The sequence below is a fragment of the Cornus florida genome, unplaced genomic scaffold (genome assembly GCF_030987335.1).
Source record: "Cornus florida cultivar Cherokee Brave unplaced genomic scaffold, ASM3098733v1 CherokeeBrave_3.0.0_Hap2_Chr10, whole genome shotgun sequence".
Lineage (NCBI taxonomy): Eukaryota > Viridiplantae > Streptophyta > Magnoliopsida > Cornales > Cornaceae > Cornus > Cornus florida.
The window spans coordinates 105,899,409-105,916,210 of NW_026775580.1; the positions used below are offsets into that span (position 1 = coordinate 105,899,409).

Here is a 16,802-nt window from a genome sequence, read left to right on the forward strand (position 1 = left end):
GCCAACCCGAACCTAACCCAAGTTTAGCCCAAATTTTTTCAAGCATGGACAATTATTTATATAATTAGAGTTAGGTTTGGATTGAAAAATCTCAACCAAACTTAATTATGATCGAGCGTGGGTTGAGGTGCTAGTAACCCGAGCCCAATCCAAACCTAATTTTTAATATTATTTTATACATATTTTTTTAATTTTAAACATATTATATATAATTTAAAATTTGTGATCACCTTTTTCTTTTTAACTTCCTTTGTTTAAATCTTAATCTATTGTATATTTGGATAATTAATTTTTTAAGAATTTTTGTAATTTTTAAAAATTTGCATTAAGTTTTTTTAAAAAAATATGTACTTTGAGAGTAATCTAATATGAAACTAATTAAAGTTCACTTGAAATTTTCAAATATGATGATCGGTGATATGAATAAAAAAATAATTAACTTGTCTTTCTAGCCCAAAATCTTTAGATATGTAATTTGGATTAGAATTGGGTTCAAATTGATCATTTCATATTTTAGATAGGGTCAAAATTGTATTTCTAATACGTCTAATTAGGGATGGCAACGGATGCAAAATTGGGATGGGTTTGACTAAATCTTATTCCGTCTTGTTAGAAAATCCGTCCTACCAACTCCGTCCTACCAACTCCACCCTTACTTCAGGACAGATTTGTAATTGGTATACCATCTCAGCCTCTATTTTAGCAGATAAAGTACTGACTCTGTCCCGCGTACTCCGTTTAATCGCGAGGCGGGAGTAGATTATGCCACTTTTATTATTTAGTTAAAAAAAAAAAAAAAAAAAAAAAACTAATCCAATATGATCAAATTAGGCTAATAAATAAGTTACCCCAATTTTTAAATTACAAAAAAAATGTATATTATTACAAAAAAATGAATATTAATATATTAAATACACTTAACGCAAAGTAACAAGGGTCTTAAAAATATTATATATATTATATATATAATTTTTAAAGGTACACATATAATCGAGACGGGTTCATCACTAAATCTGCCTCCGCCCCAAACTCGCTTCCGATTTTCAATTATTTTATTATACCCATCCTAAATCCATTTAGGGGCTACCAAATTCACCCCATTAGGGGCGGAGCGGACAAAACTTGAAAATTGCCGTCCCTACGTCCAATTTGCTAGATTTTTTTTTTTTTTTTAATTAATAAGAAACACACACACCAACTCACACACCCAATAAGGCTAACCTGAGCTATAGCCTAGGTCCCAAAAACATATATTCATATAATATTACTATATGTCAGTTCACAGTTCCACTTTACAATCCTGATTCTGCCCCTACACACCAATTTGTTTATTTAAAAAACTTACCATTTACTTTAAAAAATAGAGAAAATACTATTTGACCACATGGCCCTTAGTAAGCTAGATTTGGTCATTTGAATAACCCTTTTAAGATTAAAGATTGAATGGGATTGAATTGTACTTCTAATCTGCCACGGAATTGCAGCCTTAGGTGTGGAGATCCAGCAGTGACTCTTCCCTTCAAATCACATTTTCGAATTTTCAAAACAGAGACATGTAATTGATGGATGCCTCTCTTCTCTCAAATTTCCAAAACTAATCTATCCTTAATTTGAAAATATAAATTGTCAATTTTATAAAATGTTATCAAAACATGAGGTTAATTTGTGAAGATTATTGCATAGCTGGCACTCTGGTTCTTGCCCATTTTCAGTCCAGCGTGAAACACGCATCTCCGTCCGTCCACATCCTCATCCAACGGATCATTTTCTCGGTGACGTGGACCCTTTAGTGCTTATGTCAGAAGCCCACCAAAGCCCATCTGTCAGATGCGCCCTTCGAATAATCTAATCACAAGTGGAGGAGAAAAGCGGTGAACCCATAGGAATTCGAAACACGAGGAAGACCACGTGGGGTCGCGTGATGACACGTGGGCCACTTTAAGATCTGTAAAAAAAAAAGTCGTGATTCTTGAGTTGGCTACGCAACCTCTGCTGATCAGTGGGCCCAACTGCTTCTCATAAGACACGTCGGTGTTTGGACCACAAGCCACCGACATATCAAAAGCCGGTGGGGACCACCTTTTTATTACCTACACCCTCTCTCTCCTGCGTCCAACCTCTCCGTTCCGTTATTCATCGGACGGTTTTCATCATTATTTATTACTGTTCTGATTTTGACGTAAATGTAAGAATTTTTTAAAAAACACCCGAAACATGTCTTATTTAATTGAAAAGTTATTAATTTATTCTTCTAAATCTTGAATATTCAAATTTAAAATTTTAAACTCTAATATATGTATAAAAATTCGTAAAACATATTGTTTGAAAAAAAAATGTGACCATTATTTTGACACATATCAAAAGAAAAGCATGAATTTTTTTTTAAGATAAAGGGAATAATATTATTATTTTTTACAGTAAAACAAACTCACATACTTTTTATAAGTGGTCAGTACTCACTCATTCTGTCTTAATTCAAGTGTCGTTTTTTTGGGAGTAATGATTTTTAAGAAATATATGAAATATGCATTATCTTCCTGAAAAGTTACTAACTTGTCATTTTAAATTTAAATTTTAAGCTCTAATGAGATATATGGAAAGATATGAAATATATTATTTGAAAAAGAAAAATGAACAGTTATTTTGGAACAAAAAAAAAAAAGAAAAGTATAACACTTTTTTTAGAACTGGGAGAGTATAATTTAAGTCACATAATTTTTCTTAACACACTTTCATTCTCTTCCTCTACACATGTTCTCATCCCGAACCTACATTGTTTGCCGTCGAATGCAATATAATAACTTAGCATTGCCTTTGATATCAAAACAATCTTATCTTAAAAATAAAAAACTCTAAGCACCTAATAATTTTGAAAATGCAATGTTATTTAGGATCTATTTGGCATGTATTTTATTTTTGATGTTTTGTTTTTGGCTAAAATAGAAATAATATTTTTGTTGTAAGAGTGTTTTGAAAAAAATCAGAAGCATGTTTGGGGACGAAAATGTCAGGGCCTGTATTGAACTACTATTATGGTTTTGGACCACGAACAGTTGTCAAAATAATAAAAAAATAATTTTTTGATATTTTGATTTTGAGTTATTGTTCACAAAGTGTTTTAACACTATGTAAAATAAAATAAGATCGCATAAAATATACTTTTGTTATCAAAATCGATACTGTAACATTCTAAAAATATAAATAGTAGAAACAAAGTACATACCTGACCGTTAAAATAATAATTTTTTTTGTTCACTGATGAACTTGTACCGGAAAGATCCAGTTTCATACTACTATATTAGAGATGCTCCTTGATCCACGTCGGCACAGAGATGATATTGTTCCAAAATGGCGTGGACTCATTCCTCTCCGATTGATTGAAATACTCATAGCTTTGATTGAGTGGGGGGTTTGATTTACCCTTACGTCAAAAGTGGGTCCCAGAGATTTCGTGTACGTTGTCGTGACTAAGCTGCTTACAAGTAAGGAGATTCAGTATTCTCAACGGACGGTGAGGATTGGATAAACAAAGCATGGTGGATTAACTCAAAAACATGGTGCGTCAGACACGGAGTGCTCTCCGCGTCGGAATGCAACTTCCGATATTACTGCATCATAAAGATTGTAATTTTTTTATTTTTTCACCAAATAGATTGTATCCGCGAGGACCGTGCTAACTCATTTTCTCACTTCATATGGAAGTAAATTTCATCAATTTTAAAAAATATTTCATAAATTAAAATTTCATCAAATTTCATTTAATTTCATAGGGTTAGATTTTTTATTAACTAATTTTAATTGTATTTCTTCAATGATATTATTAACACTCAAGTGCATAAATCAAGTTATAAAAATATCTCAAAATCATAAAAAAAATGTATGGATTCTCATTCTTTAAACTATCATCAATCCACATTATTATATGATGATAAGATGATACTAAGTGATATATTATTTAAAAAAAACATTTGTGATGTGTGAAATGGAAATACTTTTATGATAGGCAGGAATGAAACAAGACCAAGCTAACTTTATCCTAACTCCTAAGCACCTTAAAAAAAGAATAATAATAATAATAATAATAATTCTTTAGTATCACCTTCAATAGAGAATTTTATGACTTTCTGATTGCTTTAAAAAATAAAATAAATTATTTGTTGAGAGTTCAAATTCTTTAAGACTATGTTTGTCTGTATTAAATTAAAATTTTAAAATTAGAATTTATAAAATTTTAAAAAGATTAATTCAAATTTTTGTAACTTTAAATTTTTTTTTTTTTTTTTCAATTTCATCAAATTCAATTCTTATGCATTCAAACCTTACTGCATAAAAAATCTCCATAAATGCCTTCGAATTCTATGGTGAAAAAAACTCACTTTATAATAGGATTGAGAGAAATCAGTCGCGTCAATCACTCTCAAGGTTGTCAACTTGTCATAGTCACATTAATCATCCAACAGTTGAGAACTTATCGTATTCACTTCAATTGCAGCTTGAAGTATTTACTCATTTATAGAATTTTGTGTAATTTCAATGGAGTACCATTGAGAAAAAATTGGAATTGGAGTGTGGATTAAGGCTAACATTTGATCATTGAATAATGATCGTAGATGGAAGTAGACGAGTTTACTTTTATAAAACTAAAACTAATTCTAGCTCAATCTCAAATTTCTCAATGAAATGAATCGAAGTGAGCATCGAAACTAAAATGAACCAAACACGCAAAGTCAGATTGAATTCAATTGGTTTCAGAGATTAGGCTTTTTCTATTGATAAAGAAAAAAAATGAATATTACATGAATATGAGAAAAAAATGAATATTAATAAATTTAGATAAAGAAAAATGACAACTTGCTCCTACAAAACCAATCATATAAAGTCTAATATAACATATTTGAGCTATTCTTAAAAAAAAAAAAAAAAAAGGTAGAAGCTTTTGTTTTTTCTTGACAAAATATCCAACCAAATCCGTACCATTTATTTTGAAAGAGACATAAAAAATACTGTATCACTTTGTTATAGGAATGCAAATGGGGACGATTTTGGGCGGATGTATCATTTCCTATCCCAGCAACTATTTAAAAACTCCAATCTCGTTCTTGTCCAAAACCGCCTAAATAGGGATCATTTCAACCCTATTCTTGCTCCTATTTAACTTTTTCAACCTACAAACACCCCCTCCGCCCAGTTTAGTTTCAAAATTTCTGTTCTTTTTTTATTATTTTTTTCATCAAATACAATTATATAACTATTGAAAAAATTCATAAAAAATAGACAATCAATAATTCAATATAAAATTCAAAGGTATGAGCATTCTTAATTCGTAGGGCTTTGCCGCTTTCTAGAACAAGTGAGTAAATGTGACATAGAGTTGCTAAATCTAATTATATATACTAATAAAATAAGGATAATTTAATAATTTACCTACCAAAATGGGGCGGGGTGACCTCCCTTTCCCTCGCTCTGAATTTGAATGAATTTTCATTAATAAAAATCATTCCCGCCTAAATAAGCTAAACAGTCTCCCAAAATAGCTATAAACAGGGCAGGTATCCGTCTCTTCAAGGCAAATTGTCATCCCTACTTAGCTAGGCCGCTTTTGGTAATATGATTTTATATTTCTAAAACTTGTCAATGCTTTATATAGATTCCCTCTTAAATTCATAATCACACCTCGTGATGTTATACTTTATGTAATAGATTTTCTTACTATTAGGGTATTTGACATAGACATAATTGCAAATAATGAATAGGAGGTCAATTTTATTATTTGAATGCTTAAAATGACAAGAAGTATTTTATTAAGCAAAATGATAAAATAACACATTATTATTATTGAGTTAATAGTAAAGTTAGACGCATTCACTAACATAAATAGTGAGTGTGATTTTGAAAATGAAAATATTGACAAATTGTAAGGAAAACAAGTAAAATTTATTTGTAAAAATAATAATATTGAAAAAATAAGGGCTTAAATCATAAAAGATCCACTACTTTCATTTTTTTATCATAAAATTGTAACTTGTTTGTAAAAATTTCAATATAATTACAAAATGATCATTTTGCCCCAATTCTGTTAATGAACCACTAAGGGTTTGTGAAATGACTAAATTACTCTCATGATCATAAAATCTCAACTTGTTTGGCACATGTTTCTCCAGGGGAATTTTCATCACTAAATTTCGATTAGCAAAGCACTCGTTAATCCTGCACTAGGTTAACGGCCCAATATAACATAATTGGAATAAAGTGGAAACTTTATAATCTTGTTGGGATTTTTATAAATAAATTAAAATTTTATGATAAAAAATAAAAACAGTAGGAGGTTTTATGATTGAAGCCCAAAAAAAAAAAAAACATAAAGAGTACAAACAAAGTTGATAAAAGTTAAAAAGATCACATCTAGGTCGTTGATGGATGGCGCGTGACGGACGCGAAGGACACCTATTCATTGCAGTTAATTCCAGGAAATTAGATATATATATTTTATTTGATATTTATTTAATTCCAAGAAGACCATGTCAGCCACATGACTGGTGGTATTAGTTGGCCTATGATATCCCCAGTCCACGATGCGTAGATCGAGTCTTTGTTTGCCACGTATACAATAGATGTGACTTTCGAATAAAATAGGAGGGCCTTCGCGAATATCGAATGGGCCAACTCAACGACCACAATAGTCCTTCCGTAGATACAATCGATGTTTATATATATACATATCTATACACGAACACGTGTATCATGACGTGGATGTTGCTGCCTTGGCACTTCCTCTCCTCCCTCCGTCTTCACCACTCTCTCTCCCTCTCTCTCTCTGCAAAATATGAAGTGATGAAGTCTTCCCTCTCAACGTTTCTTAGAGAGAGAAAGTGCAGAGACTGATAAATCTAGGGTTAGAGAAAGTGTTTATACTCTGTTTTCTTTTTCTCAGCATTGAAGATATTCGAAGCTCTTCAATCGTTTTTTCTTTTTCTTTTTATTTATTTTTTCTATTTTTGGTTCCGGAGGTTAAGAGAAGGAGTTTATGTGGTTCGAGAATTGAAGGTATGTTGAGTTTGAAGTTCGATTTGTTGAATTACAGTGTTGAATTGCGGATTTATGTATAAATTTGGATATCTAGAGTTCGAACTGGCGGTGATATCTTGAATTTGTTTGCTCTTTTTATAAGATTTCAATTTAAATAGCTCTATTTTGATCATTTGGTTTTGAATGCTAGTTTTCATATGATTTTAGTGTACTTTTGCATCTTTCTTCGAATCTGAAACTTCCTAGAGAGAGAGTCTGTTAAAAAAAAGGAAAATCCTTGAAAATTTGATACTGTTTCTACCATCATTTTCATATAAACATAACGTGTTGATTTATAACTCTTAAAAGAACAGTTATAGTATCAATTGAAAATTTTCACTCTATTTATTGAAACAAAATAAGGATTTTTTTTTTTCTTCTTTTTTTCCCCTAAAATATTCAACTGTTAGGTGCACATGTGAGGATAATTTTGTCATTTACGAACTAGGTTACACTGGAACGACAGCACTTCAAAATTCGTCCATTACTTCTCGTCATTGTATTAGGTGGAAATGGCTGATAGACAATAATGTCCCTCTGCCTTCTTGCTTTTACTTTTGTGGGAACCTTTTTTTTTTTCCCTCCTTTTTTTCTACTTTTATTTTTTGATTACCTGTAGTTGTGCATATAGATCTTGCTGACTATTGTTACAAAATTTTAGGAATGACAACCATCATTAATTACTTGGCCTGCATAGATTTGATTGGTACGATTTAATTTCTTTCTTAAGCATGGTTTTTGGGTTGATGATAAGCTGTATATGCACTCCTCTGTGTCTCTGTATAACTATGAGCACTTTAGAGTATTTAGACTTGAAAACTAATGCTCTTAAAATCACAAGAACAATTTAAAAATAAGAGAAACGAAAATCATGCGCTACACCGAGCAGAGAAGAAAGGAGATGTATATGCACTATAATGTGGTTTGGCTTATAGTCTACTTCTACGGATTCACTATTCACTATTTGAAGAAGAAAGGAGATGTACAAGTCTCCAACCCTAACCCCAATACTTATTCCTGGATTTTCAATATTGCATAAACAATACAACTTAGCATCCTTTATATATCGGGTTACAATCGAGAGTAAGAACTGGGTGTTCCGAGCTCAAGTAGTAACCGGGTTGCAAACCTGCTAAACTTCTGTGGTCGTCTGTTTAATTTGCCTCTGCTCCTGTAGAAGCAATGATATATGAAATCCACATATTTCTGGGTTCCTATCCATTAGTGGGTGTACTTTTCTGCTTCTATATTGAGGATTAACTAGTTGTAGTTACTTGTTTCCCTATAATATATGTGTATATCATTTTCAGCTTCAGTTATTATTATTTGATGATAACATTTTTATATTCTGGAGACAATTTGCTAAATAATAATAATTTATTTATTTCATATGGAGATTTCTTTGTTTACCTTGGGTTTACTACTCACAGCTTGACAGGCAATCCTTTGTGCATCTTCCCTAAGTGGAACAGGTTTGGTGGCTGTGGAAAAAGGAATTTCGTGCTTCATATCTGAATCAATAGAGAGTCTCAGTTTGGTGCTTGACCATGGGAAATAGTGAAGAGGGAAAGGCTTGTAAGCCTGAGAAACCATCCTCACCTGCACCGGTAAGCTGAGAAACTATTCATGTTGTTTAATATAATGGAGTGAGTGGGACCTTGTAATGTTATTATATGATTTGAGAAAAGAGTTGTTGACTGATTGCTTATTTGTGTGAGTGAACAATGTATGGTTTTTTTTAATTCCCACTTGAAGTGCATTCTTGATTGGTGAATCCATTTTTACTGACAGGATCAAACCAGTATTCATGTGTATCCTGATTGGGCAGCCATGCAGGTTATTAGCTTAATGCATCAACTCCGTCCCAGTTTTCATGAATATTAATTAATTAAACAGAAAATTTCCAGTTGTGATTTCTTTCATTAAATTTTTGGTACTGATTCAAGTTTGTTTGCTACAACTTCAGGCATATTATGGCCCCAGGTTTGCTGTACCACCATATTTCAACTCAGCTGTTGCATCTGGTCATGCCCCTCACCCGTATATGTGGGGACCACCACAGGTATTATGCAAATCGTTGACGCTGTCTAAAGTTTCCGTTTCAATTTCTCATCCACCTTCAAGTCATATAGGTATGCCGAGGAACAAATTCAGTATGTCTCTGACTACGATGATCTGTGACTCTTACGTAAACTATCTAATTTTCCAGGCTATGATGCCACCTTATGCGGCAATCTACGCTCATGGAGGCGTTTATGCACATCTTGGAGTGCCTCTTGTAAGTTTGTATCACGTGGAAGTTTTACTTAACTAGTCTTTTTTACTTAGGATACTTGAGTCAACAAGCCTTATCAACTAAACTGGGTTGGCTAAATGAGTCCCTCGTATAGAAATTTTTGTAGAGCCATGTTGACTTGAGTTTCAGGTGGGCCATTTATTTACCACAATCATCCTACTTTCTCTGAGATTAGGCCCAGCTGTTTTAAAGATAATGTACTAGCTTGTCATGGTTGTAATTGCTTCACAAGTCACAATAGAATCAGGTAATCCTAGAATGTCCCAGAGTTGAGTTCATAGGATGTCAATCATGTCATAGCTTCTTCTTACTGCCTGTGAGAAACTGTTGGACTTTCTGGTAAAGCTTTGGTATCAGGACCTTCTCTAGGTCCTGCATGGATTCTTATTTGCACCAACTAATTATATTATATGGTATATATTACCATAAGCCTGCCCTTATAATTTGCATTGCCTTCATGTTAAGTGTAGCTCTTGATAAACAATTCTTTCACCCTTTCTACTTCTCTTGAAATAAACCCCCTTATCATAATGTTGTTCTTGAGTTAAGTTTTACCTCTAATTGCAATACTAGATAGAACTCTAATAGGTCTATGTTGCTTTTATAATTCTAGGGGTTGCATTCACAAGGTCATGGGGTTCCATTGTCCCCTGCTGTGAATGAAGCCTTGGTAGTGGTATTTACCATTAACTCTTTCATTCTTATTGTTATTGAGAAGAACTGCATCCATGCAAGAAGTCATATAATTTTGCTTTTAGCTGCTTAGCATGCAGGAATAGATCTTAAAACTAATCTCTCAACTGATATAGGCTGCTACAGCTTCGAGCATGGACACACCTACCAAGTCAGAAGGAAATACAGATCGAGGCTTAATGAAAAAATTGAAAGAGTGTGCAATGTCAATAGGGGGTGATAATGCTGAGGATGGGGCTTACCATGGGGTTTCTCAGAGGTTTGTTGAACTAGCACCAATCTTGTAAAACCTCCGCCTATTTGGGAGCAATTTCTTACTTTTTAGGACACAGAAGTATGCCTTCTCCAGCCTTCTAGAGATGTGCCTTCTAGTGGATTCTTCCTATTAGACCTCTTGCAACAAGGTTAACTTTTTAATATGATTCTTCTGTGAACAGTGCGGAGACTGAAGGTTCCAGTGATGGAAGTGATGGGAATATGGCAGGGGTAATTTATCTGCTTAAAAATTTCTTACATGGCTAGACGTTCACATCATTTGACTTGTTTCTTTTTTTATGTATATTCCGGTGAAGAAAATTTTAAGTCTTAGAGATCTCCCATCTTATGTCAGGTGGGTCAAAATGGTAAGAAAAGAAGCCGGGAGGGAACACCTACTGTTGGTAAGATTTGTTTTTCACATATAGTAATATCTAAGTAAAACAGAATTTGCCTGCTATACTATTTTATAGTACAAAAGGTTCCTTCCCTACTATATAATGCACCCATGGCATATGTGCTCCAGCAAGTTTATAAATGTGCAATAACAAGACCAGTCTCTTACACTGCTGGAGCACATGCTTTGCATACAAATTTAGCTGACAAAGTCGAGAGACGTTGCAGTGCTTTGTGTCTGACAAGATGGCATACATTTACGCCTTAACATATATAAGAAATTCTGGTTATCGAATTGAGGTATTCTTGGAAGCACCAAATGTTTCAAACTGAAATTTGGGATATTGTCAAGGACTACTCTTCAAATTGTATTAAATGATGATAATAATGGGCCTATGGAATTGTACCCTTAACATCTTCTTTTTTTCCCCTACATCTTCCTTTTTCCCCCTACATCCAATAATTGCTACCAAATAAGAATGATGGAGAGTGCAGTGACTAGTTTAAATGGTCAGTTCAATGAAAATAAAATTTTACTGCAATTATCCCATGGTTTAATATTTATCTTCTTGGATCTGTATGCTTTCAAGAAATAAGATACAAATTATTGATTACATGTATGATCAGTTTCCTGCTCTTCGTACTGTACTTGTATCTTCATGTTGTCCTTGGTTGGTAGGAATGGTTTTTTCTCAAATATTAGTGGATATACCACACTGAATATAAGGTAAACATGACGCACTATGCGAAATATAGTTTCATGAATCATAACTGAACTCTTCTATACACCATTAGAATTAAAGTTAAAAGGAAATGGTGGAGTTTTGGGTACTATACACTTGATTTCATTTCTTGATCTGATTGTTTAGGTGGAGATGGGAAGATGGAGACACGGAACAGTCCAGTTCCTTCCAGTGAAGTTAGTGGAGCTTCTAATAAGGCGATTAGAGTCACTGCTGTTCCTGCAAGTGTTGCAGGAAAAGTGTTGGGAAATGTACTTTCTCCTAGCATGGCAACTACAGCATTGGAGCTTAGGAATACTCCTAGTGCAAATCCAAAGACCAATTCAACTAGTGTTCCACAACCTTGTGTGGTGATGCCGAATGAAGTCTGGTTAAAGGTGTTCCTACGCGTTCCTCCTTTATTATTTTAGTTGCTTTTCTTTTCCTATTGCATTGCATGTATCTTTGAACTTATATAGAGGATTTGAATGTGCACCATTGAAATTAATGATTCCTTTTGAGATGATGATTCAAAGACAAGCACGTGGTGCTTAAGTTTTTGTTATTCTTATCCACACACAAAAAAAAAAAAAAAAACAAAAAAACAAAAAAACAAAAAACAAAAAAGAAGAAGAATAATATATTATTTTATTGGATTAATCTTTCTAGTTTGGGAATTGCTTCATGGCGCCTAAATTATTTTGCATCTAAATTTTGATTTTGTGGTTTATTTATTATTTTACTCAGAATGAGAGGGAGCTGAAACGGGAGAAGAGAAAACAGTCTAATCGAGAATCTGCGAGAAGGTCAAGATTAAGGAAGCAGGTATGGTGAATGTGTAAATATGCTGTTTTATGAGAATTTAAAAGGCCCAAATCTTGATTTAAATCTATTTGGTAGTCTATATGTCAATCTAGCTTCATTTCTTATACCTTTTTCCCGTCCAGGCTGAGAGTGAAGAACTTGCAAAGACTGTCGAATCCCTAACAACTGAGAATATGTCACTTAAAACAGAGATTACTCGATTAACAGATAATTCAAAAAAAGTGAAGCTTGAAAACATTACATTAATGGTATTACCTCATTTTCTTTCGGCATTATTTTATGTTTCCTTACGGAGTGCTCAACTTTCTGAACTGTTACCTTATAAATGGGCTTGAACTCACAGGACAAACTGAAAAATCCTCAACTACAAGAACAAGAAGAGGTGATTTTAAGTAAGGCTGATGACAATTGGGGGGTCAATACAAAGAACCTGCTGTCGAGAGTCCACAATTCTGGTTCCTTTGACGGAAATGGTAATGACAGTGAAATGCACGAGAATAACTCAAACTCCAGTGCAAGGCTTCGTCCACTCCTGGACACAAGTTCCCGCCGAGCCAATGCTGTTGGCGCTGGCTGATCAAGTAACCTGTAATTCTGCACCCATCTTAAATTTTAAATTTAGAATGTGATTTTGGCATAATTACAAGCCCAAAGTTGCTGCTAACAGTAGCATAGTAATTAAATAATGGAATAGGAGGATTTGAAGACACTGGACTCTTCCACTTGTGAGGTAACTATTTCCTTGGCAGAACTGATGTGTTTTTTTAGATTCAGAGTGCTGGGATGGCCACTGATAGTTGATGTAACTTGGAAATCTAGATTTGCTAATGTCATGAAACCTATTTATACGTTTCCTGTGATTTTCGAAGCTGTATGAACCTCTTTTCGTTGAAATATATGCCTCCTGTTTGTTGCTGCCAATATTGTTGCGAGCTTGGTAACTATTTGAAATGTGCTTTATGGGTGTATGTGGCTATTGTTAAACGATATGCTCACTCTGACTGATGATCTCACATGGTGCTCATTGTGAGACTTCACTTTAAAATGATGTTATTGATGGGTTGGTTTCCTTTGCAAGTGTACAAAAACTACCCTTTACAAATTACAACTCTCCAATGCCTTGGATGTGATTAAAAATAAAATTATGCATATGCATGCATATATATATATATATATATATAAATGTAACCCTACTACTAGAATAAAAACCTCTCCTCCGAATCCAACCCTATGGCAGGCAGGCCTACGGTTGCTACAGTCAAAAAAGAGAACCATTTGGCAAACTTTTGACATTCGCATAATTCAAAATAAAATGAAGAGATCTTATCTCAGTCAGCTACAATTGAATTGTTACAATTTGATTTGAAATTTAGTGGGATTAGGATTTAGTGGTAATCATTAATCTAAGGATTTTAATTAGAGAATAATCATTCTAGTAGTCGCTCAATCCTTCACTTTTAAATATTCGGAGTTCGGACTACTTGAAATAACCGAATCATTTTTTAATATCATTTTTCTACCTGCGCCAAAAATAGTAGTTTACTAATATATGCGGGTTTAAACCTCGCGGGCCCAACATTAGAGGAAGAACATACAAGTTCAAATCAGCGTTGTTTTTGACCGTCAGATGACCCCACATACACCGTCGATCTCTTTGAGATGGTGTTCACCTTCTTAACCAAGGCTGCTCCCACGTGATTAAACCCGTGCCAATTGGCAAAGTACAGCGCAGCGATGACATGAACATTATTGCAGGACAGACAGACTGACCAATTTTAATTTTGACCACGTGTCTCCATCACCGTCTGTGTGTGAGAGAATCTTTCTTATATAGTTTTTCATGGTTTGTCCTAATCAACGACCCAATTATTAATCTCAACTTAAGCGTTCTTGTTATATCTTACTAGCATTCTTATTCATCACATCTTGAAATATTAGTATATAAAAAGTTTTTTTTTTTTCTCACGTGTTGTGTAAATATATAGAGTCTAATGTCAACGTATATAATTCATTCTTTTATTGTCATAGAAAAGTATCATTTTTCTTTTCACGTGTTTAGAGGAGGAGAAGGAGATGGTTGAAACCATTCATGTTCTGTATAACCATTAATATTATCATGAATATTTGTATTATTGAACGAAGCACCGACTTAAGAATAAGGAGCGCTAATTACATTAACATAATCATTAATATCATCATGAATACTTGTATTATTGAATGAAGTATTTAGTCGCTTAAGCGACTGTCCATTTACATCACAATTAGGATTGGGTTTTCTATTTGTACCAGTGTCGAGACTCTACAAATATTACTTTTTCTAGATAAAAATAACCTTTTAAATTATCTAATCTTTATTCTTCTCTCCTCTTTAATTTAATCGAGGATGTGTGCGTATAGGTGTAACTAGTGTTATGTGAATGGATTATGAAAAAGTAAAAAAAATATAGATATGATAATTCATTCACAAGAGAGAGATGGATTCGGAAAAAAATAAAAGGAAGAAGGAAAATAAAAAAGAGTGAGAAAAAAATCCAAAAAGAATAAAAAGAGAGGTAAATAAAAAGTGAGAAAAGAATCTATACACGTGCAAGATAGATTTTGAGATGGATTATATATTTCTTTTTGCACCTATCCTTGAGTGAATGAATTCTTTCTTTTTTTGTTTTTTCCTATATATATACATTTCTTTTTGTTTTTATTTTTACAACTATCCTTGTAAAAATGGATTTTTTTTTTTTTAAAATAAAAAGAAAATAATTCATTCACCAAAAAAGAAATATATAAGTATATAATGTAAGATATTTTCTTATATTTGTGCCTACACGATTTGGACACGTGATTTACTTCTATTATTTGGAGGTTAAATAAAATAGATATCGGATTAATATTATATTATTTGGTCAACTTATAAATTATTTTTTTGGTAATTAATTATTGGAGAAGTGTTTTCCTATTTGTTCCTTTGATGGAAAGTAGATATTATGGTTACTAAAAGAAAACTGGTCATCTCTCTGTCTTTATATGCACAAATAACAATATAATGTTTGTGTATAAAAGACCAATTTATGTGTATAAAAGACCAAGAGACAGAAATCTGTTTCCACGATTCGGTTATTGTTTGGACTTGCATTTTATCATGTTATCCTTTTTGCATAAAGGATCTCGACGTTTGGTTTGATTTCTCCAAGATTATTCTATTGGATATAGGTATTTATATAATAAACTATTTGTTTGTGCATTATAGATATGTGAAATGAAGTTCTATGATCTTGGAATTTATGTTAGATATGTGAAGATAATGAAGTTCTAAGATTTTGGAATTTATGTTTATTTGTGATCATGTTTGGCACGGAAATTTATAATTTACATATAAAACTAATTTTGTTTATATATATATGTTTAAATCTGAGAATCTATGGTGTTCTTTTTTTTTTTTTTTTTCGAATTTTTTTCTATCTCTATTTGTTTTTTTTTAATTTTTTCTCAGAACCCATCTCTTTTGAATGGATTATCTTCTTCTTCATTTTTTTTTTTTTTTTTACAGCATCCATTCACCTCGTTATTATATATACATGTACATACATACATATTCACACAATTCTATATGAATTCATTAAAAAGAAGAAATATTAGATAATTTAAAAGAATATTTTTGTCTAAAAAAAGTAATATTTGTAAAGTCTCATTAAAAATAGAGGCTCAAACTCAAAGTAATTAATACATTTAAGACTAACCAATTTTAAGTGTGCATACCAAGGTAGTGCTCAACAATCAACATCATCACCATCGTCATCGTGATACACCCTTGTTTCAAGGGTTTGTTCATCCAGCTTCCATTGCAAGAACGCTAGCCCTTGGTATGGTATTGGGACCTCTAAACTGGTCCCTTCGTTTTGGGGTTCTCTGATCGGACCTCCGTAAGCTACCCCGCGGGTGGAGCCCGTTCTCCGTCCATTCACAGTGTGCGACTGCTAATTGCACTCCTCCTTTAAAATAGTCTAAACTCTCTTTTTTCGAAATTAATGTCTAATTTAATCCAATTTTACTCTCAACTATTACCAAAAGGTCTGTATGACCATTGAAGTCCCATACTCCCCCATACTGTCTTTTTTTTTTTTTTTTTTGACCAACCCATACTCCCCATTTCACTTTGTAGTATCCAACCCAAGATTTCAACCCATGAACTGCTCCCTTTTGACACAATCACATCCAGATCTAACAGCTTTCTACTCTCAAATGGTTGTTATACAAATATTCTACTTTGAAATGGCTATACAATTAGAATTCTAGGTAGTGTCAACCTATCAATTTTTTATACAATTAAGATTTCTCCTTTAGTTTGGTTATTTGAAAATAGTAGGAAAGGAAAAGGAATCAATTTTTAGATTTTTTAAGAGTTTGAATAGCAAAAAAAGAGAAATTTTTTGGGAGAAACTAACTTCTCATAACTAGTAACATCTAACTTTTCCATAAAAATTTTCAAAAAAAACCACAAGAAAATTTTACTTTCTTGAAAAAATTATATGAAATTTCAATTGTACCCCTCTTTT

The 16,802-nt window shown here is 32.8% G+C and overlaps 1 protein-coding gene across 6 annotated transcripts; it reads left to right on the forward strand.

The window, feature by feature from the left end:
* The first annotated feature begins 6,728 nt into the window (after nucleotides 1–6,728).
* On the forward strand, nucleotides 6,729–13,173 carry LOC132276736 (transcriptional activator TAF-1-like). Of its 6 annotated transcripts, none has more exons than XM_059778313.1 (13): nucleotides 6,729–7,044; nucleotides 8,504–8,672; nucleotides 8,857–8,901; nucleotides 9,032–9,127; nucleotides 9,275–9,343; nucleotides 9,975–10,037; nucleotides 10,171–10,313; nucleotides 10,492–10,540; nucleotides 10,665–10,713; nucleotides 11,575–11,825; nucleotides 12,175–12,252; nucleotides 12,375–12,500; nucleotides 12,596–13,173. In XM_059778313.1, the coding sequence occupies exons 2-13, from the start codon at nucleotides 8,613–8,615 to the stop codon at nucleotides 12,827–12,829; spliced, it is 1,263 nt and encodes a 420-aa protein (XP_059634296.1). In that variant the 5' UTR covers nucleotides 6,729–7,044; nucleotides 8,504–8,612; the 3' UTR covers nucleotides 12,830–13,173. The 6 variants fall into 6 exon arrangements, with proteins under 6 accessions (XP_059634296.1, XP_059634298.1, XP_059634295.1 ...); XM_059778315.1 differs by having other exon boundaries at nucleotides 8,538–8,672; XM_059778312.1 differs by having other exon boundaries at nucleotides 6,730–7,044; nucleotides 8,496–8,672.
* The last annotated feature ends 3,629 nt before the right edge of the window (nucleotides 13,174–16,802 follow it).